We start from the raw sequence: 25,607 nt of genomic DNA on the forward strand, positions 1-25,607 counted from the left end.
AACACGAGCCAGGTTACTCCCGTACAGTTTGAAAACAAAATGACAACAGTGTAAGTATGTGTTTTATTTCATTTTAAATTTCATTGCAGGTCTAGGAAAGCAGACTGTGCCTCAGCTGAGTCAAAGGCAGAAAACAGTAGCTATACCAACAGTGAAGACTGGCAAAATGGGCGACAGAGTTAAAAAAAGCTGTGGACAGGCGTGTCCACAGGGGTAGAGGTCAGGCCGAAAACAACACCTGGTTCTCCTGGTTGTGGGTTGGGCCAAAAACCTCACCCTGTAAAAGAAGCATCCTGTCATGGAAGCAACGAGGAACGCTTCTACACCAGAGCCTGCAGTGGAGCTGAGCCAACCAACTGGCAGCATGACTACCTCTGATGAAAGCCTCCAGCAGACAGTCAGCGGTGTGGAGGGTAGTCTGCCTGGTCCTGAAGACAGACAGCATCTGGAAAACACAAACAAGGTCGGCCCAGAACAACACAGCAGCGGATACAGATATTTGATAAATGTACACACACACACACACAAAACACAAAACGACGCATAAGTAAAGTACAGATACATGAAAATTGTATTTAAGTACAATAACAAAGTAATTGTACTTAGTTGTTCCCCACCTGCATGACCATACACATAGTGTAATATTTGATGGTGGGGGGAGCAGTTGGCTAAGTGAGGCTAGTGTGGTAACTTAGAGTATGTAAACATATGTGTGTGTGTGTGTGTGTGTGTGTGTACAGATGTGGGAATATAGATTCTATAGACTCTAGACACGACCCAAAGCAAATCGTATTTGGCCATCTGGTGGGAATGATGTCATCCTGATGTCACAAGTAAGCCAGAGATGTATAGTGTAGTTTTACATACCATAAGATTAGATGTACAATCTATATCTTATTCAAATCATACAATCATTCTTCATATAAGTGAAATTATGTCATGATACATGACACCACATTACATATTAAAGGGATAGTTCACCCACAAAATAAATATCCCCTCATTATCTACTCACCACTGTGCCAATGGGTGAAGTGTTTGCGTCCACAAAACACTTTGGGGGTTTCAGGGGTAAACAGCGTTGCAGCCAAATCCAATACAATTGAAGAAATGAGTGACTGATTCTTCGAAACAACATAAAAAAAACATAAAATGCCTCCATCGTGCTCCTGTGGTGTCATCCAAGTGTCCGTAAACCCTGACATTCAAGTTAGACTTGACGTGGAGTCATTTACACAGGAGCAGTATGGACGCATTTTCTGTTTTGTCTTTTGTTTTTTTTTACTTTTGGAGAATCTGTCTCCGTTTACTTCAGTTGTGTTGGATTTGGCTGCAAGGCTCTTTTGTGGAGTAGATACTGAGTGAGTTTACCTTTTGGGTGAACTTTCCCTGTAATATAACATTAGCTATAGCCTGGTTGGGGTAAATGCAGCATACCTGCTCCCCTCTTATACGTTGTGTCTGGGTATAGAGAATATTTGCACTGAACCAAAACATGCACTTTTTATAATAATCACAACCAGATGTTTGTCAACAGATTGAATTCCCATTTTACTGTGTGTGTGTGTGTGTGTGTGTGGGTGTGTGTGTGTGTGTGTGTGAGTGTGTGAGTGTGTGTGAGTGTGTGTGTGTGTGTGTGTGTGAGTGTGTGAGTGTGTGTGTGTGTGTGTGTGTGTGTGAATTCATTAGGTCTCCTTTAAGCCTCTCTCCCCCTGCTGCAGCCCCTCCTCACTCTCCTGCATGACGCTCTCTCCCTCCCTCTCTCCTTCCTCACACATTCTTACCCTCCTCTCTCTCTCTCTCTCTCTCTCTCTCTCTCTCTCTCTCTCTCTCTCTCTCTCTCTCTCTCACACACACACACACACTCTTTACTTTCTTTGACTCCTCTCTTCGATCACACTCTCCTCGTCGCCGTGAAGAGAAGAAATGAGCGCAGCGCGGACGGGACCGCGGATCAGTGACAGGTAACGTGAACGTCTCCTCACTCCGCTGCTCTTTTGCGCGGTCCCGACAGGAACGAGAAGAGAGGATCGATCGACACCATCGATACACTGATCGTCTCTAATGGAGGCTGGGGGGGGGGGGTTTGATCCCATCGTGCGGCGGAGAAGAGTGACACGTGAGGGAGACACAGCTGCAGACATAGTTGAGGAAAGTGAAGGAGAAGTAGTGCGTAACTATTGGAGAGAGGAGGGAGAAGAACAGAGTGTGGTGGAGAAACTTCTGCTGCTGAGGGACATGTACGAGTCAGACATGACTTTTCTATATCTGTCAATCTGAGGAGCATCTCGTCTCTGTACCCACAGGAAGTCAGACATGAGACAGCCGAGGCCCAGGGGAAGGTGCACATCTGGCTCCAGACCAGCCTGAAGCTTACTGTCTGAGGCTTTATTTATTTGTTCACCAATAAACACACAATTAACAGAAGAATAGAAGCTGTTTGTGTCAAATCCAAATGACTGAATCAGAGGCCTTACAGTGATTTTACAGTTCTGGGCCTGTTCTGTGAGTCTGTTACTGAGTAACAGATACAAACTTTAAACTTCCTGAGGTCTTGTTTATTTGTTTTTCATGAGATGTGAACAGCATTTCGTTAATGTTGTGAATACCCCCCCCCCCCCCCAGGCAAAGCTTAGATCAAGTAAGGACTTTAGCATTGATAGTAGTGCAAACACATGAAACCTTCCTCTGGGGTTTAAAAAAAAAAATCAGGACAATTTGAATCTAAATATTTCAAAAACAAGATTAAGAATGTGAGCATAAGTTGATATATGGCCCTTGTCTATATTTCCTATGCTGCTCGTATTGTTAGTATGTCTGCAGAATGCGCCTCAGTATTTCTCTGCAGGACTGTGCCGAAACATTTTTTTATTTTGAGAAATATGATTTTAGAGCAGCAACAGCATTATTCATCATTCATTATTCCGTTATTATTATTCCAGGGGAATTAACAGGTTGCATGGTTTATAAATTGTAGCAAAATATAGAAAAATACCATCAAAATGCCTCAATTTCAAGGTCAAATTTGAGGTATTTTATTTATTATTACATCAAACAGAGAGAGGCTGTAACCTGCATCATGTTTGGCTTTTTTGCCCTATAAAAAATTTGAAAGTTAATCAATTATAAACACTTTTTTAATTTGAATTCCCTGTTAGATGACTTATCAATTAACTGATTTATCTATATCCATTGAATTTGATGAAATATCTTACAGTAAGTTGGTTTTAAAGTTGTCTAACTGTAAAAACTGAGCCTTGGCTTGTAACACAGTTACAGCTTCCCTATGATAACTTAGTCCAAAGTTGTGTTGACCTTTCCAACATGACTATGAGCTGAGCGGTAACCATCATGTTCACCACAGAGGAATGTGACGCCTCCTAAGGTCAAATCTCAGAATTAACAACAGTGGGAGAACCATTTTTAGCTTCCCCTCGTTCATCAAACAACACAAACTCCATGCACACGTCGGACAGCAAACGCCTATTAGAACGTGCTCCCGTCTAGACGGCGTTTAAATGACTACCAAATGGTTTTCCACCAGGCCTTTTCCAATAGCTCCACTAAGGTCATGGAATTTACCCTCATGTTCAGAGCAGAGACGCTGGGCCAGCCCTTGTCTTTCTGTGAAGCACAGCACTTTGGTTTGGAGCCGCTCAGCAGACCAGAGTAATGTTACTGCAGTAATGGGCCATTTATGACCTCCGGCTCTGCTCGTCTGGACATCTGGGTGTGCATGGCTGGACTTGTCTCACAACAGCTACTCAGAAATAAATCCTGAGGTGTATATATAAAGCATCAGTGTGCAGAGGTGTAACAAGCTCCAGTTTTGTAACATGCATGTAGCTATTGGCAGAAGGTTCTTACTGAATTCTTAGAAATGATAAAGAGTTTTGGGGAAATGTGAACATATATGTTTTGTCAACAAGAGGTCCTTTTTCATCCGAAAGTCCTGTGAATACTGTTTAACTGTTGTGCTCAGTATGGAAAGCCTGCATCATCAGGACTACAGCTGTATCTAATTATTCCAGGAATGCTGGGCTTTGTAAAAAAAAAAAAACGTTGTGCAGAATATGTGCTGGCTTTCTCAAAATCCTTCTCTTCCCCCTCTGTTCCCTCTCAGCTGAGCTCCTTTGGCAATGCCACAGTCTCCCCTCTGATGAGATGATGAGGACCTACACCCGCGGGGCGCCCACAGTCTTCTTCCTAAGTCTTCTGTGGCCCCTGCTTGTCCCGACGGTGGTGGCTGCGACGGAAGTGGACCCCAGCGGAGGAATCCCCTTCATGGGAGGCAACTATGATGGACATCCCATGCTGTACTTCAGCCGGGGGAACGTGGAGGAGCTGCAGTACGCAGCGGCGGGGACTCACCGGGACATGGCGAGGAGGATTCGTGTGGCTGGGGAAACAATGCTGGAGCGCCGGGAGGAGTACCTGCCGCCCTGGAGCCCCGCAGAGTTCAGCGCCCGCTGGAACGAGGTGTACGGGAACAACCTGGGTGTGCTGTCCATGTTCTGCCTGCTGTACCCTCACAGGGCCGGGGCCCTCGACCTGGCCAAGGAATACATGGAGAGGATGGCGGCTCAGCCTAGTTGGTAGATTTACTGTCTTTTATTATTTCATCTTTTTCAGGGCTCCAGAGTTTGACTAAAAATCTGTAAAGTCCAACTAAGCATTTTCCTTGGTCGCACCAGTGCGCCTAACATTCAGCTGGTCTGTCTATGTGTATTTGATTGAGTCCTGTCGCTTCCTCACCTCCTCTGCAGAGTTTACACTCACACACACACTGACCCCACACAGACACACGGACAGTGAAGCAGAGATGAGAGAGGCAGTGAACAAGAAGGAACATGTCGAACGGTGGCGATGACAAAAAAGTGCGCATACAGGGTTTATGCGATGGAACGATTAGCGCTGCTGATTCAGGATCAGAGCAGAAGAGGTGGTTGGTTTTTACCGTGTTATAGTTTCTGTCTGAGTTCTAATTCAAATTTCCAAGTGAATTTTTAGAATTAAGTTCATTACTCTGTGAAAGGGTTTAGTTGCATGATTATGCTATGATAGAATTCTTGCACCAGGGGTTTAAAATGCTTTCACAGTGAGGACAATAATATAATTTATCACAATCATTTCTTGGATAAAATATCGAATAACAAAATTTGTTATTGTGACAGGCTTAATTTATTTCATATCCAGGAAAAATTGGTATTGTACAAGGAAATATCCTGAAGAATCAATATTCAAACTAACCCAGCCCTTAAGAAATCACAAATGCATGTCAAGAAAATTTAATAGCCGAAAGTGAGATGAAAAAGTTGGTCTGCAGCCCTGTATTTAGTTTCACACTGAGAGATTTAAGGCCTTGTTCAACTGTCGGCTTGTCGTGTTAACATCTACAAAAGATATATGAACCAGCCTCCTGTTTCTTTTCCCAGAGAAAAAGTGAAAATGTAGTCAGGAGAGTTTACAGATGCTACCTTATATCTCTTTTCACCCATATGTGTACATCAAAAGGATTTTGGTGGCTTTTCTACCCCCCCAATACCCACAGTGTTCCGGTTTCTCTCTGGTAAAGATGCACTTTAGTCTGAAAAATCTGTGGCACAGGAAATATGTTTAGCAGCTGTGTGCGGAACATGCACCCCCTGATGAAAGGAAATGAAACGTTCAGATGTGAGCTGAACAACAGACAGGGACTGAGTCCACTTTGCTTTAATTGTGAGTTATGAAAGCCGAAGATCCTGCAGCTCATCAATCATGTTGAAATATCTTGCTGTAATTTTAGTGTTTCACTTGATTTAATCAGTGAAAGTTTAAATGTATATGTTTGTTTCTATATACAATTTATCTATTTCTTATTGTCAGTGTCTTCAAGTTAAATTTACACTGCGTTGTCACGTTGATATTTAAAGAAGAAAATCTGTCTGAACCATTTGCAATAAAAACAGACTGAACCGTTATTAATACCTTGAGAGGTCAACAAGTCAGCAGACTCGGCCTCCTCAGAGAATGTCTGGTCTTTTCAGAGTCGGCCGGGACTGGACTTAATGTTAGCATCATCCTCAACAGAGCTCCTGAATTATCCTAACAATTTGATTAAGCTCAATGAACATTAGCTCTGGCTGGCAGGGGCAAAATGCCTGAGAAGTGGATAAGAGCCATTCAAGTTCTCCTCAGCTTTAAAAGAAGGAGGGTCTCAGAAAATGATGCTCGGTGAATATTTGCATCCGGTGTCGGTATCCATGGTAACCTCTGACTGTTCATTTACATACATTCACAGAAAGAGAATTTACAGTCATCTCACGGTGACCCGACTTTCACAGTCATACTTTCATGTACAATTTCGGGAAATGAATATTAGTGCCCAGTCATGTCAAGACAAAGAAAAATATCTGGCTACTTGATCCAAACTATTAAAGGTTCAAAGTGTAATATTCACAGTATATAGCGACATGACGAGACTAAACGTGACTGACAGGCATCGTGTCAGTGAGTTTACCACAGTAACACTGTTATTATAGTTGTGATCGCTTGAAACAAAGGGAGGTCTCTCCCGGATTCACTCGCTCTGCTGATGTTGTTGGTCATTTTACTGATTACTGACTAGATGAGGACTTATTTCTGCGTCTTTGTTCTTAGGTTCGAGTGTTGTTTATACGAACGGCTGGTTTGTTGATATCCATTTCCATCGTCCTCTCACATCCCAAGTCCTTCACATATCAGCTCAAATGCTGTTATTGTGAAGCTTTTCAGTTATGCTACAATATGTTCACACATTGACGGTAAAAAAAGCGAGTGGTACATTTAAATTACCTCCTTCTCTGACCTAGATACAGAATGAGTCTTAAAGTGGGAGAATGTGAGAGATGTGTCACATTCTCCCACTTTAAGATTCAAATACCTTTATATTGAGTTACAGCTTAATTTTCTTTTAGAAAATTAAATGGCACATCTTCCTCTTACAAATGCAAGGTTGAATTAATCGGCAATAAAGCACACCGCTTGTCTTATGCTGGTATGACCATCAGCTTATTCTTACTGAGTCACTTCACTGAATTTACAAATCTCACCGTTTAACCTGTGACTGTCTTTTTTATCAAGTTATCAGAGTATTTTTTTCCTCATAATACTTGATTACAAGTTTTTGCTTGTAGTTGATGTTCTTGTAGTTTTTGTAAGCTCAGTCAGCTCCGTGTCAGTTAGTTGGTTTTCACATCATTCACTGTATTTAAGTTCCATACCCCCCCCTGCTCCATGTGGAGAGCGAGCCGAGTCGAGCAGCTTAATCCTTTTCTTTTTGCTGTGCGGCTGCTGTGCCCTCCTCCAGAGCGAAGGGGATTTTCCAGCGTGCTCATTATGCGGTATTATACATTTTTCACAGAATCAGTTTGTGTGCCACAGCGCAGAAAGGAGAAGCCACCGAGCATGTGTTTTCACGTCTTGTGAACACACTGAGTTTTCTCCTCGCCACACTTTTATTATGGTCACTGAGTCTCTGAGGGCCTCTGCACAGCCGCTACAGGAATCAGTCAGCTGTGGTCTTCACACCCCTCAATTATGTCTGCAGCAACTCCACCAATCATGTTCCAATGGGCTACTTCTACTTTGTGGTGTAGTGGTGCCTGCACCTTTTTTTTTTTCTACACAGTCTGCAAAACTCACATAAGTCAAATTGTGTGTTCTTCTGCATAATTTGGCTGTAATTTCGTTCCAGTTTGTCTTTTTGCTATATGCGTAAACTGCAATACAAAGAACTTTTAATTTTGGTTGATTTTGACGCTGCTCTGTGCAGAAGAGGTCGTGTTTCCGCCGTTTCCTGTCGTAAAAAAAACCTGGTCTGACTCAGCATGAGCATTTGTTACAGAAGAAGAGACGCAGCTGTTTGTAGGATGCATGGTGATAAGGGAATAATCTTGCAATTCACAAAATAAAATAAACATTAGACATTCCTGTTTAGGAGGAGGAAATCCTTTATAATCACGTAATTCTCTCCATCTTTCACCTTTTAGCTCGTACTTTATCACTTGCTTTTTTTGTTCTTCTGTCGTGTCTCCTCTTTTTAGTTTTGCTGAGCATGCCCCAGCATCAGCCATGATTACAAAATGCAACGTTGTAAATAATCTCAACCGACTAGCCTGCTTCTCATTGTGAAAGTTTGCAGGCGGAAATGTAAACATAGGCTTTTCCGCCCTGACTGCCTTTAAAGGTACAGTGTGTAGAATTTTGTGATATCTAGTGTTGAAATTGCATGTTGCAGCTGAACACCCCTCACCTCACCCTCTCCTTCTGAACATGAAAAAGAACCTGTGGTAGCTTCAGTTGTCATAAAAACTCAAAAGGTGTTTAGTTTGTCCAGTCTGGACTAATGTAAAAAACATGGCGGCCTCCGTAGAGAGGACCCCCTCAATGTAAATATAAAGTATTTAAATATAAAGGTGGTATATTCTGAGGTAAAGAAAACTATAATTCATACAATTTAAATGAAACAAACTAGTGAAAACATCATGAGGATTATTCTACATTAAATTTCTGCCAATAGATCCCTTTCACCTGAATCTTACACACTGGACCTTTAATTGACTTTGAAAATAGTTTATAGAAAAAGCCAACTTTCAACCCGATTGTCTCCTTCGCTGTAGGTCACAAAGAGGCAGCAATAATAAAAATGTGGCCGTTTCACCAAAAGCCCAAATATCACTGACGCACTCTCTAAACTCATTTGTGCACCCAAATGAATACAGGGTTTATTTGGTGGAATAACTTTTTCACAGTCAGATGAGCAGAAGTTCAGATGTGAATCATGTGGAGAAATGAAGATCTGTCCCAACAGGTTTTCAGGGCTCTGTTTACCCAGCATGCCAGAGTAGCCGGCGGGCTGCCACAGTGTATAGTAATGGGAAACACTGCAGTGACATCATGAAGAACTCCTAATAATGTCATGCATTTAAAAAAATGAATTTTTTCAGGTGTGTCTGAATCCTATAGAAATGTAGACACAACCTAAAGGTTCTATAAGTTGAAAAATAGAGATGACTATATTTCTCATGTTTAAATTTTGAACAGAATGTCACTCAACTTGTTTTTGTAAAAGCAGGAACATTGGCATGAATCATCCTATGTTCAAAAACAATTCAAATGCTTTTTTCAATAATAAATCTGTAGAGCGTCTTCAGACAGTACAGAACTCAGCTGCCAAGCCAGAGTAAACAGGTTGGAACAGATCTTTTTGTACGTGTTTTAGGTCCAGATTACTTCTGGCCAATCTATTAACGGCTACAGATAAATTAAAAAGCAGAAAGCTGATTCATTACAGTCACTGTGTTCCGCCTCTTTTGCCCTTGATGATGACTGTTTACCTTTCAGGCAACCAAAGCCTGCTCCAACATGATTGGTCACACTATATGGAAACAGAAACTCGAAGGACCCGAAACGTTTACAGAGTCTGTATATTCACAAACACTTATAGAGATTAATATGCCTAAATGCAATATATACAATATATGCATCACCCCTGTCATGCTGTTCACATCAACTGAAGTTTTTTAGATAAATAAACTTGCGAGAGGAATCAAGGCCTTTCACATGACAAGCAGACTTGATGAAAGCTGCATGAAGAGTTTGAATCCAACCCACAGACAAGGCAGAAAACCTGTGCTCTCTCTTTTCATATATATATATATACATATATATATATATATCACCAAACTACTCTGACAACAAGCGAAGGTGCCACCCAAAAAAACCATTTACAATATATTGACAAACATTTACAGTACTCCAAAACTCTATAACATTAAGAAATACAAGAAATTATATAAATAACACTAAAGCATCAAAAACAAGAACTTTAAACTTCCCAAAAGTGAAGCCAAATATTCTGTATTGCCCCCTGGTGGATGCCTGCAGTATAGCTCCTAAACTCCACCTCCTGCATGTTAGCAAGTGGCACATGTACCAAACAAAATGTATGTTCAGGTGCTCATGATTCTGATAAGTTTAGTTTTAACTTGTACATTGGCTGAGACGTTGTGATCGACAGCTGAGATTGACTCTTCATTGGACGTTCAGGTGTATTGATGGGACCTCGATATCACAGCTCCACTCCAGGATCACTGCTGCACAGACTCTGACACCAAATGACATCACCAGCACAAGTGATAATTCAAAGCAGAGGTCTCATGGCGCATTCTCACATTCTGATAACACTGCACCAAACCTTGTAGCAATCATAACCTCGTTATTTAACAGACACTTTCTTAAAACATGTAAAACAAGTGTGCAGTAAAATTCATAACAGTGTTGTACATGTGTGCAGTGAGGAGCAGTTTGCCCTCATGTAGGTTTTTTCCAGTTTCCCTGAATCTTCACAACGAAGTTGACGAGTTTTACGTTAGCACGAGCCCATAAAGTGAACACATTCATGGGAAATTTACTGGAATTGTCTTTTAATTTTAATGCCAGCTGTTGTTGTTTGAATCCTAAGAAAATGACTCATTGCTTGCGAAGATTTCAGCTTCTCATACATGCACTGTAGCAGATAATAATTTAACTGACAGCGAGTAAACCACAAGATCGCGTTTCATTTTCCATAAACTTTGCGATGACAGGAAGAATTCAGTGATCGGCGGCTAGACTGCGGATGAGGTCATGACTGTGTCTCTGTTTCAGCCGAACCCTGGTCAGCGGGAAACACTAAGCGAACACAGCATTTGGTTTTAACACATCTGAAGTTCATTTCTCCTAAATTAAATCAAGCAGCAGGATTGGAGAGCACCTTTCACCTTTTTTATGACACTAATGCTCTTAGATCCCGGTGTGTGAACGAGCACATGCTGCACTTTTCATGTCGGGTTCTACATCTCTTTATTGCTGCAGCTGTATTCATGGTGTAAAAGGCAACTTAGCACCTTTATTTTTGCTTTCAACGTGAATAGTTGAGTTTTACAGCTGTGTTTAGGTGTAATTAAAAGAATCTGCACAGGGAAGGGTTTCTTGTTCATTACATAGCATTTAGGTTTTATTTTAAGAGGGAAAATTCACACATGCTGCACTGTTTTTAAGATCCACGTGTGTGTCTCGCCTTCAGTCTTGTGTTGTTGCTGTGTGTCGCAGGCTGGTCAAAGATGCCCCCTGGGATGAAGTTCCTTTGGCGCACTCATTGGTTGGGTTCGCCACCGCTTACGACTTCCTGTATGAGTACTTGAACAAGGGCCAACAGGAGCGATTTCTGCAGGTGATCGGCAACGCGTCACGCCTGATGTATGAGAAGTCCTACGTCCGAGGCTGGGGCTTCCAGTACCTGCACAACCATCAGCCCACCAACTGTGTGGCTCTGCTCACAGGAAGCCTGGTTTACATGACACAAGGTGAGTGATCCATGTCTTTATGATGTGGCTTTGTGCTTGCCCTCGCTGCAGGGTTTCAAACATGTTTTTATGTAGGGATATGCAGGTCTGACACTGATATCAGATATCGGTCTGTCCTAATCTGATCTAATCCATCCTGTGTTATACAAGTTTGTTGTGTTGTGAATTCACAGTATCCCAAGTGTTTCCAGCCATTTTTAAATGTAGAGAAATCTGTCATTTTGATCATGGTAACAATTCATTTCATTTGGTCTGTTTCATTAGTTCGGCTCTTACCCCAGAGACATCCAATGTTTGCCAGTGTCAGAGAAACTCCAATTTCTACCATGAAAACTGCTTCGTTCATTGTTTTAACTGGATCTAATTACATGGTGTGCTGTTTTAGAGAGGAGGAGACCTCTGTGGATAAGTTAGCTCTCTGTAAAAACCTCTTTAACAATGATCACTGACTGAAATGATGACAACAGCGGTGAAGGCAACAATTCATATGATCCCACATCACTTCATGACAAAACCAAACCAAGTGTTTTTGTTAATGATTTGCGTGCTAAATTGGCAGAATATTACATATTGTGTGTTTAATGCTAATTCTCTGAGTAACTTGTAAACAGTTTTCTCTCCCAGTCACAAAAGTGCTTGCTCATTGTGGGAACTGTTGGGTTTCTCTAATTTTTAAGGTCTCTTTTTATGGATATGTGCCTTCAGATAATGTATATTTTGATTTTGGGCAATACAAATAAGATTGTATATAGTTTGTTTGCAAGCAAAATTACACATAACTCAAAAGAACAGATTTCCACTAATATGGGTCGAAGGATGTGATATAAGTCAGGGGTGAAGCCACAACATTTTGTTGCGGACTCAGATCAGAGGGCAGATCCAGGAATTTATTTTCACTTTCTTTAACTTTAGGAGATTTTTCTACATTTTCATCATTTCCCCAGAGAATAACTTGTTGACTTTGATGGCAAAAATCAGCCACAGCAGCTTGATGTACTTTGATTTGGGGAGATATGTGCTCTGAACGCCATAAGGTTTTATTTCAGTTATGGTTCATATTTGAATCCAATTTACAGAGGTCGGCCATTGAAAGGTGAATTCCTGCTGCACGGCTTGTTTTGCTCATGGGGATTTGATTTCTGCAACAAAAAGCTCCAGTGCTGATGTGAACCAAATGACAGCTGGATTTCTGAGAGTGGCTGCGGTCACAGTGGTTTTATTCGGACAGGGATAACAACAGGCATAAAGCTGTGTAACACTCAGGAGAGTTAGAGCCTGACCTGAGATCAGAAAAAAGCCAGTTCAGCACGTCTGTGTTACCTGGGTAGTGGATTCTGCCTTGGTACTTTTGTTTATGACAGATTTTATTTGTTAATGTGTGCGTTACAGGAGAGCACATGCAGAGATGATAGGTTCATACCCAGCAGGAGGGAGAAAATAGCTTTTCAATAGATTGTTAACACGATGTATTTGCAGTGATCAAATAAAGAGCTCTTATTTCAGCTGCTTCATTTAGCAGCCTCACTCAGCCATCACGAGTGACACTGTGCAGAGGCCTGGCTGTATTCCATTATGCATCATTCATCTCTTGTGCAAAAGGATGACATAAGGTCCAAATATTATTCTGTTAAAGTGACTTCGAACAAATGGAAGTTTGTGTCGCAGCCAAATGGAGAAACTCATGCCGATGAAGAGCAAACTGTGCTTTCTGCTTGTTCTTTGGTGGATGTCTGTCACAAGGCATTTGTTTCCATCGTTGTGTTTTCTAAAATAACATAGTGTTCCACCCCACTGAAATAAAAGATGCCTGTGCTGTCATGTGTGTTTGGTTCTTGGTTTAGATAACCAGATAAGAATGTAGCAGCAGCAGCAGCTCAGAGGAAACATACATTCCAGATGCAGGTGTTTGCTTGTTGGCTCCTGGAAGCATCAGCTCAGTGCCCAGTTTAAAGTACAGCTCAAACATCTACCAGAGCAGCAATGCTACGTGAACACTACTAGTTAAACTGCACCTCCTGGTAGCATTGAACTAGCATTACAAACTGATGTTTTTTGTATCAAGCTGTTATTTCCAGTAAGAAGCAGAGTAGTGTGACCAAACATTACATCAGTACATTTCTAACTATTTAAAGCTGTGCTGCAAGCCATGCCATATACATAACCCATACTTATGATGCTTGTTCTTGTTTTGGTTTGGTGACAAGGTGGAACAGTTTCTGAGTTAAATGTTGGCATTCATTACAGGTAGTCAAGTGGTGACTGATAAGAGCCAATTCAAATGTGGGTGTCTATACATCATTGTTTCCGAAAGTCTGGGTTTCTGCCAAAGACTAAACAGTGACCCTGGAGTTTTCAAATTAAAAGAGCCTGCAACATTTCCAAGAGTCTCTGTTAGACGGGCTCAAAAACTCCACAGTAGAGTGGTTATAGCCTGGGAGGGAAAATAGTATCAAAACACAGACAGTGTGGACGTGTATTTGGTAAAATATTGCAATAAAGAAACAAGGAGAACTGGGGGATAGTCATGTGACACAACTATAGCAAAGTATGTGAAGTCAAAATGCTTGCAACTGAGCTGTCATCCTCTGGGACAGATTGTATTTAAGCACTGACTGTCTCACCCCTATTTTTAAATACATTGAAAAAGAATTACGGGTTGAATGTCCATAAGATCCTTGCAATTGCTCTCTACCAACTGTGTGGCATTCTGACTGAAGGAGTTCAGGGGCATGCAGTTAAAGAGTCACAGGAAGTTCAGTAAATCCTTGACCTTTTGCATTCCTTTGTACAGCAGGGTGATGCTGCTCTAGAGAACTAAGTTAAATATGGACTGATTAAATATGGATTTATTAGGAGAGCTCGAGAAGGAACTGTCATTTTCTCAGAATCAGTAAGTCCTAATAGCCGTTAACTGTTTTGTCAAACTGCTGACAGGACACGTCCAACTGCCACTCTTTATTTCTATTAGATTATCTTTATCTTTGATCTTTGTGACATCATTCATCTGTCTGCCAAGCAGGAACTACAAAACTTGTTTTTGTGCACCAGGTGAGCAGTTTTCATTCAGGTGATAGGGCACCATCTTTGAGTGTGGTAGGTCCTACTTTACAATACATACATGACCAGTTTTCATGGGATACATGAAATACATGGGATTATTGTTTCTCATTAAGTCATTAGTTTACGTGCTCAACACTGTGTAATCATTATTGTTTAATTTTCAGTTATGCAGCACTCTTGTGTATACATTACAGTGTTGGCAGCTGATAGTGGATAGTGGTGGTGGATCCTGATAGTGGTGGCGGATGATCATGGACTATGATTACAACAGGACTGCTTGATATACAATACCTCTACTCACATGCTCTACTATATTGACATTGCTACTACTTTCATCTCTATAAGACATTTTCTTATGCACAAATACTTTAAACATAGACACACTTTTCCATTATGTTACAAATTGTGTATTTTAGTCAATGTTGTTAATACTTTCTGCACATCGTCCCTGTTCCCTCATGGTTTCCGTCATTATTCATGCTGACTGCTCAGTTTCTCTTCTGTTTTTTGCCAACACTGAAACTGTTGCTTCCTCCTCTGGAAATGCTTGAGAAAATGCATAATTTCCTGTCCGTCAGAGGACTGACACCATGTACTATCAATTAATCATTAGTGTTGTCCTTTTAGGTCATTGTCTGCTCCTCAACCTCTACCTTTATTAATACCCACAATCATTGAAAAAGATGATAAATTCACAGAGCACTACCTACTCAGTTCAAACCAGCACACAGACACATGTGCTGGTTTGAGTTAGCTAGCGTAAGCAGGCAAGCTATTTTTCATTGGACTTGGTGAAGACCAAAACAGAGTTGAAAGCAGAGCGAATAATGTAATGATTTTTATGTGACCAAAAAGCAAGGCTTGAAATTGCTTTCATGAATATGCTGTTTGTTAGCATGAGTTAATAATCGAATAATTACAGAAATCTCTCTGTTATTTTAAGGGCCCAACGAAGTGCAGTGTCAAATTCAGTATGATTTGCACATGGGACATGTTTAGTATTAATAAACTGACCAGTGCTCTGTAGCAGCGGCGGCTGGGTCTCATAAACAGAATGGACGTTTTCCATTATTTCAACAGCACGGTTACGACAGCGGCAACAACAAGTACTCCAGGGATCTACATACCAAGTCGAGCTTCACCGAACTTTGAATAAACAGGTGAACAGCTCTTTGTGCGTGGATTCAGGGTTCTGTGAACAAAGTCCTGCAAGCTCCAACTAGGTTTATCACAGGCCAAACAAACAATACATTCCAAACAGGTTTTGAACAGGCACTGAACTAATATAACAAATTTTGGGTGTTCATCTTGTTCCTTTGCTCTCTCCTCTGTAATTAGTGCAGCTTGAAATGAGCAAATAAGACTATTTTTATGTGATTGTTGCATGTGTAGCTATGATAGGTCCACTGACAAAGGAGTCTGTCATAGCAGTTGGTTGCAATCGTAATTGTTCATATTATGTTTTAACTTGAGGAAAGCGACTGAAGCATGTCGGCGCCTCTGTTGCTCTGGAGTGTGGTCCTGCACTGTATGAGTGCACGTCAAGCTCTGTTTGTGTAAATGTGGTCTTTGTTAATAGCAAGAGTTCCTGTTTGATGGTAAATACCTGCTCTGTGTAGGGCCAAGCGGTCCCCAAGCCTAAACCAAACACGACTGGGGGACGGCTCCAGTGGGCGGACCTGCACCCGCAACCACCCAGCCGGTTACTGCCGATACCCCCTGGGATTCCTCAAAGAGTTGTTGCTGGTGTGTTTATATAGACGCTTGTTCTCACAGTAAATGCTGCGTGTGTGTGTTTGGGAGAGAGTATATGTAGTGTAGTGTCCCACAGTGGTGTCATGCTTTCCATGACCACAGCTAAATGTTGCGTGTGGAAGGTTTCTTTAGGTAACAGACTGAGAAGACTCTGTTTGCTGTAGCGCCGTTTTCCATTTATTCCATTTGTGACATAACACATAAACCACACTGCATAACACGGCCCTGTTCACTCATAACTTATAACATACGGTTTCTCACTTCATGTCCTGCTTTGAACATACAGTATTTGAATTAATTAAATTAAAACACTTTTAATGCCCCTGCTTTAAAAGAGGATTACTGCTCTCCTTATTTATGCAAAGCACATAAAGAACTATTGTTGGGCATATATGTTGCATAAATATCTAATGGGGACTAGCATAAATCAGTATCTCAATGATTGTAAATGACACAGGAGTAATCTTTGGGAAGTATGTTCCCACTGGATCTTCTTAGATCCAGAAGTGAGAAAACTAGCACCACCACATATTCCAGCTTGTGGCTTTCAAAAGCTATTGGAGTTTTTTTTACAAGTAGGAAAGCCACTGACAACATATTCACCACTGGCTATTTTTATCTGTATGTGATGGGGACTAGCATAAATCAGTATCTCAATGATTGTACATGACATAGGAGTCATCTTTGGGAAGTATGTTCCCACTGGATCTTCCTTGATCCAGAAGTGAGAAAACTAGCACCACCACAGAGCTAGTGGCTAACTCTTGAACCATAGCTTGCAAGATTTCAATTTTCAGATATTGATCAAAGTAAAATTTGCACTTTAATAGATCGTCCATATTTTTGTCCAATCAGGTTTAGCTCATCACCTCATCTCCTACAACTTGGGCCCATTCCTTAATGAATTTTGATGTACAGATTAGTGTCTTGCACGGTTCGTTTTTGCAGACCTGACCCATTGCCTGCAATGATCTGGTGGTTAAGTTGTGTTATTGGAAAAGTATCTGTCAATTGTCAGAGAACCTTTGCTCCTTCAACTGTCGATGTGTTTCCTCAGTGACATCGTTTCCAGCTTGTGGCTTTCAAAAGCTCATGGATTTTTTTCACAAGCAGGAAAGCCACTGACAATATATTCACCACTGGCTATTTTTATCTGTATGTGACCCATTTTGATGTACTAGCTAGTTCAGTGTCAGTAGTGAAAGTTATTTGAGTGGAAGTACCAGTCAGTAGCCGACCTGGTTCCGGACTCACACAAAAAACATGGTCTCATTAATAACAGCTGGACTGATGAACTCATACCTCCATAACCCACTTGGTGCAGTTACCACCAAGCCTGATGAAATTTGTAATTTCCACCCTGCACAATGCTCGAATAAGCCCTGATAAAACCCAATTTCTTCCAACGTCCCTCGTCTGAGGACTTTTCCCTGTCTCTCTATAGCAGCTTCGACTCTGTCCTGGACATCAGCCACCAGCAACACCTTGTACTTTAACCAAAGTTGCAGCCTCTGTAACGTGTCCAGCCCACAGCACTGAGCCACACAACACTACTTTGTTTAACAAAGTTAGCAGGGTCATATAGTGCGTCTGTGATAAATGGGAAACCAAAGGTCTGTCTGGACCAGATTTTATTATTATTATTTGTGAGGTGCAGGTTAATTCCTGTATTTGAACATAGTCATCACTTTATATTTACAATAAATATCTTGATTTGAGCAGAAGCTACTGGCAGTAATCACAATTTACTTCCTTCAAGAAATGCTCTTTGAGTGTTTAAATGCAGTTCCGAGTGAAAGTGAATCTGAAACTTAATGCCAAAAAAGAATGAAGGTTGACCTAATGCTTAATATGTTCAGTATTTCTATTTCATTTGTATAGTAACATCACAACATGCATTTTCTCAAGACACTTTACAAAGTATGGTCTAGACCTTAGGCAACTGAAAAACTCCTTCATTAACTGGAAGAAACCTCTTTCAGGACCAGACTCAATGTGGGCGGCCATCTGAGCAGAGAAGAATAGTGGTCACATTAAAAGGCAACTCTACAATGTGCAGTTCTTTAATGCAAAACACAATGCCACATATACCACCTGTTTTGAGGGAGTGGGCAATTGACATGCAAACTGAAGGAATGCCCACCAGAGCTGTTGTACATGCACTGAATGTTCATTTCATTTCCACCTCCAACGTTGTTTCTTAGATTGTGGCAGTACATTCAATGTCCAAAATACCCTTTATGTGAAACTGTAGTTCAGATCCCCTTTAAAATATTAACTGCACATTTTAGAGTGGCTTTTGTTGTGACCAGTCTGAGGCACATCTGTGCAATAATCATGCTTTATAATCAGCATCTTTTGATATGTCACACCTGTCACGTGGACGGATTATCTTGGCAGTGGTGAGGTGCTCACTTAACACAGATTTCGATGAATTTGAGAATAAAATGTATGAGAAATTAGCCATTTCTTTGCATAGATGAACTTCAATTCATGAAAAATGGAAGCAAAAACCAAGGGTTTATATTTTTGTGTACCTTAGCTGTACCATGTATTCTTTGAAAGTCATATGGGGGACAGAGGCAAATCCCATGGCTGACATACAGAGACAAATAACCACACATGCTCACATTTAATCTCCATTCATCTAACCTGCATGCGACAGTGTTTATCACTGCACTATTCTGCCACCCCCAAGTTGACTCAACAAATCTAGAATAGAATTGAACATGGTTATACCAGTCAACTTAAATAACAATAACAGAAAAAAACAATGGCAGGACTAGGTATCTCTGACTGTATTCAACCTGTGACACCATCTCAACTCCCTGTTTTGCAGGTTACCTTCAGGAGGCTTACCTCTGGACCAAGCAGGTCTTGTCCATCATGGAGAAGTCCATGGTCCTCCTGCAGGATGTGACGGATGGCTCCCTGTATGAAGGCGTGGCTTATGGGACTTACACCACCCGCTCTCTGTTCCAGTACATGTTCCTGGTGCAGCGCCACTTTGCCATTGGCCACTTCGACCACCCGTGGCTTCTCAAACACTTTGCCTTCCTCTACAGGACTATCCTGCCCGGTAACTGTCACATCAACTGCTGTTTGTTTACTTTACTAAACGGCTGAGAAATGCATTCGATACACTTTTCACCTCAGTCAACAACCATGAATAAGTGGTTACTTAGCTGTGAATGACAGACACATCCAGCTAGCCTATATGCCAAATTGTATAAATTAGATTGGAAATGAAAATGACCGTAGACTGCCTCATTGGAGAGTAGCTTCTCCTCTCAGCTTAAATGGGGTATGCCTGCATGTAGCTCCTACCCCCCTGGATGTCTTTTCGAAGCTGAGCTGCGATCTGAGGGACCTGTGGTGCCCTGGAAGTTTCATCTGAAGGTCAGAAGAAGGGCAGCAGCAGAGGAGGGGGCCCCGAGGTCAGGCTTGGACATTTCACAACCCCCGCAACAGTTTCTGTATTGTGTTTGAATGACACTGCTGCACTCAGACAGCACCTCTAATTACACCAGCCAAGAGAGCCCCAGACCCAGAGCCACAATGGCAGCTTTCTCCCTCCAGCAGACAGGAAGACAAGGCCAGATTATCCTCAACTGCCCCCTCAGCAGCAGACCATTGCTGTCCCCTCACTGACTGTGTATGTTCCCTGGTTAAGTGTTTGTGTACAGTTGACAGAAAGCAAATGGTAATTAGAATGTTGCTAACACCTGAAAAAGGAGTTTTCTTGGGACAAAATATTGTTTTCTCCCTGTAGCCAAAATCTGATTTTAAAAACAGTTGTGGCAGTTGGATGATAGCTCTCCTCTCCCTGATTGTGTGAATGTGATACAGATGACAGGAAGTAAATGGAAAGTGATATAGCATTACTGACAGGCTGTGATAGGAGCTGAAATATTAGTTGATATGAAACGGCCTTGTGTGTCCACATAGTGGTATTTATCTCTGCATATGCATTGTTGTCACTGCAGACATCTTCATTTAATGTACAATATAATATAATTTCTATATGACGCATCTATGACAAGCCACCACTGACACTGTGTATTCATCATCTCATCCAGGATTTCATCGGACAGTAGCCATTGCAGATTCCAACTACAACTGGTTCTACGGGCCGGAAAGCCAGCTGGTCTTCTTGGATCGCTATGTGTTGCGTAATGGCAGTGGAAACTGGTTGGCAGATGTGATTCATCAAAACAGGGTGATGGAAGGGCCAGGGCAGGCTGGAAAGGGCCAGCGGTGGTGTACACTCCACACTGAGTTCATCTGGTAAGCTGCTGAATTTAGTTTAACAATGGGACATTTTTTACTGCAGTTTTTCTATGTACTGCTATTATCAAAGACAGATCGTGGAATTTTTTTTATTAGTTTTTCTGTAACATTTCGAGACAGGACTTATTTCCACATTGAGGAAATGATGTCTGGATCTCTATATTGAAAAAAACACATCTTTGTTGTGATCTATGGGCCTCATTCACCAATATCTTCTGAAGTTTTTTTTTATATTTGCTCTCAAGAAAGTTCATTATGTTTTCTTAGGGCTATGACTGCGGGGTCGTGTGCACACACAGAAATCAAAGGAACTGACTCTTGTCAGTCCAGAATGCCAAAACAGAAATCTAAAGATGGTGGCACACCAGAGTCAACCTGAAAAAAACATTAAGTGAAAGCTAAGAAAGTCCCACAGTTGATGAAGTCAAGTAAAAACAGTCTGATCTGAAATCAAAAGAAATATTGTTAACAGGGAAGAGAGAGGTGGAGGACAGAGTTCTCTAAGCAGCGCATCATTGGAAACATAGCACTGAGGGTGAAACCTCAGCTGATACCAAACCCGAGCCTGGCGGCTCAGGTCAAACATTTCAAAATTATTTTTGGGTCGGTCACGTTGACTTGGCTGATGTTTTTACACTGCACATGGTTTTCTCTGCTCGGACACACACGTGGGCGCCGTGTCAACAGCTGCATCTCCTGGCTCATCTGCAATCCTGAATCAGAACATCAGATAATTTTTCAGAATATTGGTGACAATCGATATTCTGACAAATATTTCAACTGACACATTCAATATGCAAACACAAGTGTGTAAAACCTACGGATGGGTGACTTTTATTGTTTAAGAGCTGGATAGAAGTGTAGGATTATTTGGTATGAGAAATGATATAGCTTGCTTATGCTGACTTCTTCCTTGATAGTTCCCTCAATCATAAAATGGAATTAGCTTCTAAATTCATGCTTTAATCAGAATTTAATCATATATTTACAATCACATATTTACTGTATAGAGTTTGATAGACAGCTACACTGGACCTAATGGGCAAACGTCCCAGAGTTCCTTTGAGATGTGTGAAACACCACGGATGCCTTTAAGGGACAGTTGCTGCTCGCACATACTTTGTCTTTAAATGTGGTCGACAACATTCCATAGAAACATGCTTATTTAGAGCATACTGACAACATATAGCCATCATTACCTCCCAAGATGGTAGCTTCAAATGTTTTCTGTGACCAACAGTTCCAAACTCAAAGTGATTCAGTGTACTATGATATAAAACTCTGTGAAGCTCAGATTTGAAATGCCAGAAACTTTGAATGTTTGACATTAATGATTATGTGAAGAATTGTAATCAATCAACTACTTGTTTGAAAGGCATTGGTAGATGAGGCAAACATGTTTTCACAACCTGACATCTAGAATACCCTCAAAATGATTCAAATTGTGTGTGTCATTGGATTTTAATCTATTGTTCATACAAGTATTATATTGTTTATCTTGTTGTATTCTGCAGGTATGACCCAAGCCTGACCTCCAAGCCCCCGCCAGATTTTGGAACATCCCAACTCCACTACTTTGAGGACTGGGGTGTGGTCACATATGGCAGTGCTTTACTTGCAGACACCAACAACACCTTTGTCTCCTTCAAGTCAGGGAAGCTGGGTGGACGCGCCATCTTCGACATTGTTCACAGGAACAAGTACAAAGAGTGGATCAAAGGGTGGAGGAACTTTAATGCTGGCCACGAGCACCCAGATCAGAACACTTTCACCTTCACACCCAATGGTTTCCCATTTATAACCGAGGCACTATATGGACCCAAGTACACTTTGTTGAATAATGCAGTGTTGTTTGGCTCGGCCGTCTCAGGGAGCTGCTTTAAGCCGTGGGCTGGACAGGTTACAGAGGCCTGTGACTCTAAGTGGTTGAAGTACAAAGTGGGGCTGGCAGCTGATGCCCAGGGCAGAGTCGAAGCTGCTATGGAGAGACAGGGAATGGTCTTCATCCGAGGTGAGGGACGTTCTGCGTATAATTCAGAGCTGAAGATTAGGAACTTTCAGAGGAACCTACTCCTTCTTCACCCACAGCTCCTCCTACTTGTGGACCACATCCACCTGGATCCTGACAGCCCAACCAGGGCCATGAGTGCCTTCTTTCACAACACCGAGCTGCCATTCCAGGGCACAAAGGTAGATGGTGTGCATGGAGCATTTGTGTCACATGGTGAGGACAAGTATAAGATGTTCTGGATGGATGACACTGGCTACAGTAACAAAGGAGTGACAGGTTACTGGAATTACCCTCGAGGGTACCCATATAATGGTTCTAACTATGTGAACATCACAATGCCGTTGAGGTACCCTTACACAAGGGTGGCCTACATTTTTTTTGGACCGGGGGTGGACATACAGAGCTTCAGCCTGCATGGTGATGACCAGAGAGTGGATATTTACCTGGCCACCAAGGATCACACTTACACCATCTACCTTCTTACCGGAGAGGTCACCAGCAAGCCTCTTTACTCCATGGTGCTGCTGGACCACAAGAAAATCGTATTTGAGAAGGCAGCAGTTGCGGTGGACAGCTCGCCAGAGGAAGTAGAGGAGTACGTCAACGTGATGGAGGACAACCTCCAGCACGTCAAGCCTGTCTTCCAGCAGATGGAGAGACACATCCTCGGACGGGTTCTCAATACTAACAGCTTCCGAAAGACTGCAGAGCGCCTCCTGCAGTTCTCTGACAAAAAGAAGTCAGAAGAGGTCATTGAGAAGATGTTTGCTATGTCCAAGAAGCAAGGCAAGGGTAAAGGGGGGAAGAAAGTCAACCTTGGGGAGAAGCTTTCTGAGAGTCTCCCTGACATTTTTGCACAGATTGAAGTGAATGAAAAGAAAGAGAGACAGAAAACTTCAAAGCGTACATACGAGGACAGTCCAGAAGAGGGGGACGCAGACTCCCGGGCCTTTATGGATTATACAGACAGTCGCAAAAACAGAAAGGGTGGCTTTGTCAAGGGCCGCAAATTCAAAGAGGTTAACATGGTGGCCACAGCAGGGAGTGAGGGTTTCACCAGCACAGCCTCTTACATAAGACTCTTCCTCCTTCTGAACACGGCCACCTTCTTTTTACTGCTGGCTGTGATACTGACTCGCTTTCAGAGGGGTCGAAGTTTGCACACGCAGAGGTGTTTCTACACCATACTTCTGATCGACTGCTTCATCTTACTGTACCTGTACTCCTCCTGCTCTCACACACAGTGCTAACACCATGAGCGGGTTTGGAATCCCGCGACCGAATGACCTGTTGTTCATGGTGAACTAAATGCACCTCACACCTCAGTCTGAGCCAGAATACTTGGGCTGCTAGTCGATAAAGAATCTGAGATTTCAAGAAAAAATATTATTTTGACAAAATAATGAATGAAGTATGAATGAAGTTGTAATTTTTCTATAAATGTTTACATAGTTCAAGACTTCAGTTCTAAATGTATAAGAAAAAATTTCATGTCGATGAAAGTCATGATGTCATAAGAACAAATATACAATATTTTATAAATTAGTGGTAATGTTTCAAGATGCTACCAATTAATATCTTAGTAGTAAGCAGTCTGGCAGTTTTTACATGTCACATGAGGGATGCAAAAGATTTGAAGTTATGAGTTTCATATTTCAACAAATGATTAAATCATAGAGTTCATTACATACATACATTTACCAATTTTTATTTCTGTGGTATTATGGCTTTTTCCCCCCAAATTATGATGTACTACTCATTGTGAATTGCATTTTTTTAGATAATTTTATTCTTGCAATAGAATGGCTTTTATTATCTGAATCAGATTTTCTTTTGTAATCTCACAACATAGTAAATCAAAAGTATATCATTATCTAAACACGCGATTAATTACATTCATTTCACATGTAGTCTCATAATGGTACGCTACACAAGTTAAAAGTGGATTTATGTCCTTAATGCACTTGAGCAATGACATCAAGATAGATAGATAGATAGATAGATTACTTTATTCATCCCCGGAGGGAAATTAAGTCGTCATAGCAGCTCGTGTATCAGAACACAACAAAACACAATACAATAGAACAAAACAAAACATTGAGGTAGAAAGAACAAAAACAGAAACACAAGATGAATAGGCAGACAAGTCAAGATCATTGAAATAAGCCTGATGACCTTTTTGAAAGTATGACTTCATACTCATAAGAAATGTGTTGTGAAATGTGTGTGTGTGTAATCTGAAATTACGACTGAGCTTCTTCGTAACATACTCGTAATGTTGTGAGTTTTATTCTCATGATATCATGACTTTTCCTATGTCATATCGATTTTTTCTGCCAAAATATTGAGATTTTTTTCTTGTAATGTCAGATTTCCTTTTCCCTAACAGTGGCCTTAATACTTATAAGATCAGGAAATACAACAACTGATTCCAAATAGGAATTGAAGAATTGCCAAGATGAAACCAGATCACCTCTGATGTAATTAAGCTTCTGTGGAGCTTTAGAACTGAGTCTGTGTGAAGTTTGTTCATAGTTGTGTTCAGAGGTCCTGCCTTGTATCAAAGATCTCAAGGTTAGCCACTATAGTGCAGTCGCCTCAGCTGTACATGAGATTTGTCCTGTCTACATAGTTCATAGAAATACATTGAAATGTATATAAATATATATATATGTGAAAGCAAGATATATTTTTATGGTTTCTTTTTTACCATTTGTAAATAAAATTACCACATGCAGAGGCGTGCGATCATTGTGTGTTGTGTCTAATGAATGTGTGAACTGTGAACAGTGGCCAAGAGAGCTCTGTACCTTTAGCTGGAACAAATAAATGAAGATCTTTATGTAGCAATACTTACATTTCATTATAAATAAACATTGCAAATCCAACTTTGAATCCAGAAAACAAGCAAACAGAAACTGTTTAAATCCAGCAGAACACACTGAGGTAATGAAATCAATTCAATTCAACTTTATTTGTATAGAACCAAATCACAACAGAGATTATCTCAAGGCACTTAACACAGTGCCATTGTGGCTCTGTCTCTTTCTTCAAATGCCCGCTTAAGCTTTAGAATCAAAGCCTATATCTGACGTGTGTGTGCTTATGATGATGAAGGGACATGT

The 25,607-nt window shown here is 41.2% G+C and overlaps 1 protein-coding gene and 1 long non-coding RNA gene across 3 annotated transcripts; one reads left to right on the forward strand and one right to left on the reverse strand.

Annotated features, from left to right (window-relative positions):
* Positions 1-44: 44 nt before the first annotated feature.
* On the reverse strand, positions 45-2,012 carry LOC138405517 (uncharacterized). The gene is made up of 2 exons (XR_011239281.1): positions 1,873-2,012; positions 45-445 (listed from the first exon to the last, which is right to left on the reverse strand). It is a non-coding gene; the product is annotated as an uncharacterized lncRNA (long non-coding RNA).
* On the forward strand, positions 1,797-25,219 carry dse (dermatan sulfate epimerase). 2 transcript variants are annotated; one of them, XM_069514618.1, is made up of 6 exons: positions 1,797-1,964; positions 4,124-4,595; positions 11,113-11,366; positions 19,021-19,260; positions 20,261-20,468; positions 21,986-25,219. In XM_069514618.1, the coding sequence occupies exons 2-6, from the start codon at positions 4,165-4,167 to the stop codon at positions 23,730-23,732; spliced, it is 2,880 nt and encodes a 959-aa protein (XP_069370719.1). In that variant the 5' UTR covers positions 1,797-1,964; positions 4,124-4,164; the 3' UTR covers positions 23,733-25,219. The 2 variants fall into 2 exon arrangements, with proteins under 2 accessions (XP_069370719.1, XP_069370721.1); XM_069514620.1 differs by having other exon boundaries at positions 1,831-1,964; positions 4,124-4,591.
* Positions 25,220-25,607: the final 388 nt, after the last annotated feature.

Source organism: Paralichthys olivaceus, chromosome 19, assembly GCF_024713975.1.
Source record: "Paralichthys olivaceus isolate ysfri-2021 chromosome 19, ASM2471397v2, whole genome shotgun sequence".
Lineage (NCBI taxonomy): Eukaryota > Metazoa > Chordata > Actinopteri > Pleuronectiformes > Paralichthyidae > Paralichthys > Paralichthys olivaceus.

Coding starts and splice junctions, on each gene's coding strand:
- dse (XM_069514618.1), top strand. CDS start 4,165: ATGATGAGGACCTACACCCGCGGGGCGCCCACAGTCTTCTTCCTAAGT. Junction 19,261..20,260: donor CTACAGGACTATCCTGCCCG/GTAACTGTCACA, acceptor CATCTCATCCAG/GATTTCATCGGACAGTAGCC. Junction 20,469..21,985: donor CTCCACACTGAGTTCATCTG/GTAAGCTGCTGA, acceptor TGTATTCTGCAG/GTATGACCCAAGCCTGACCT.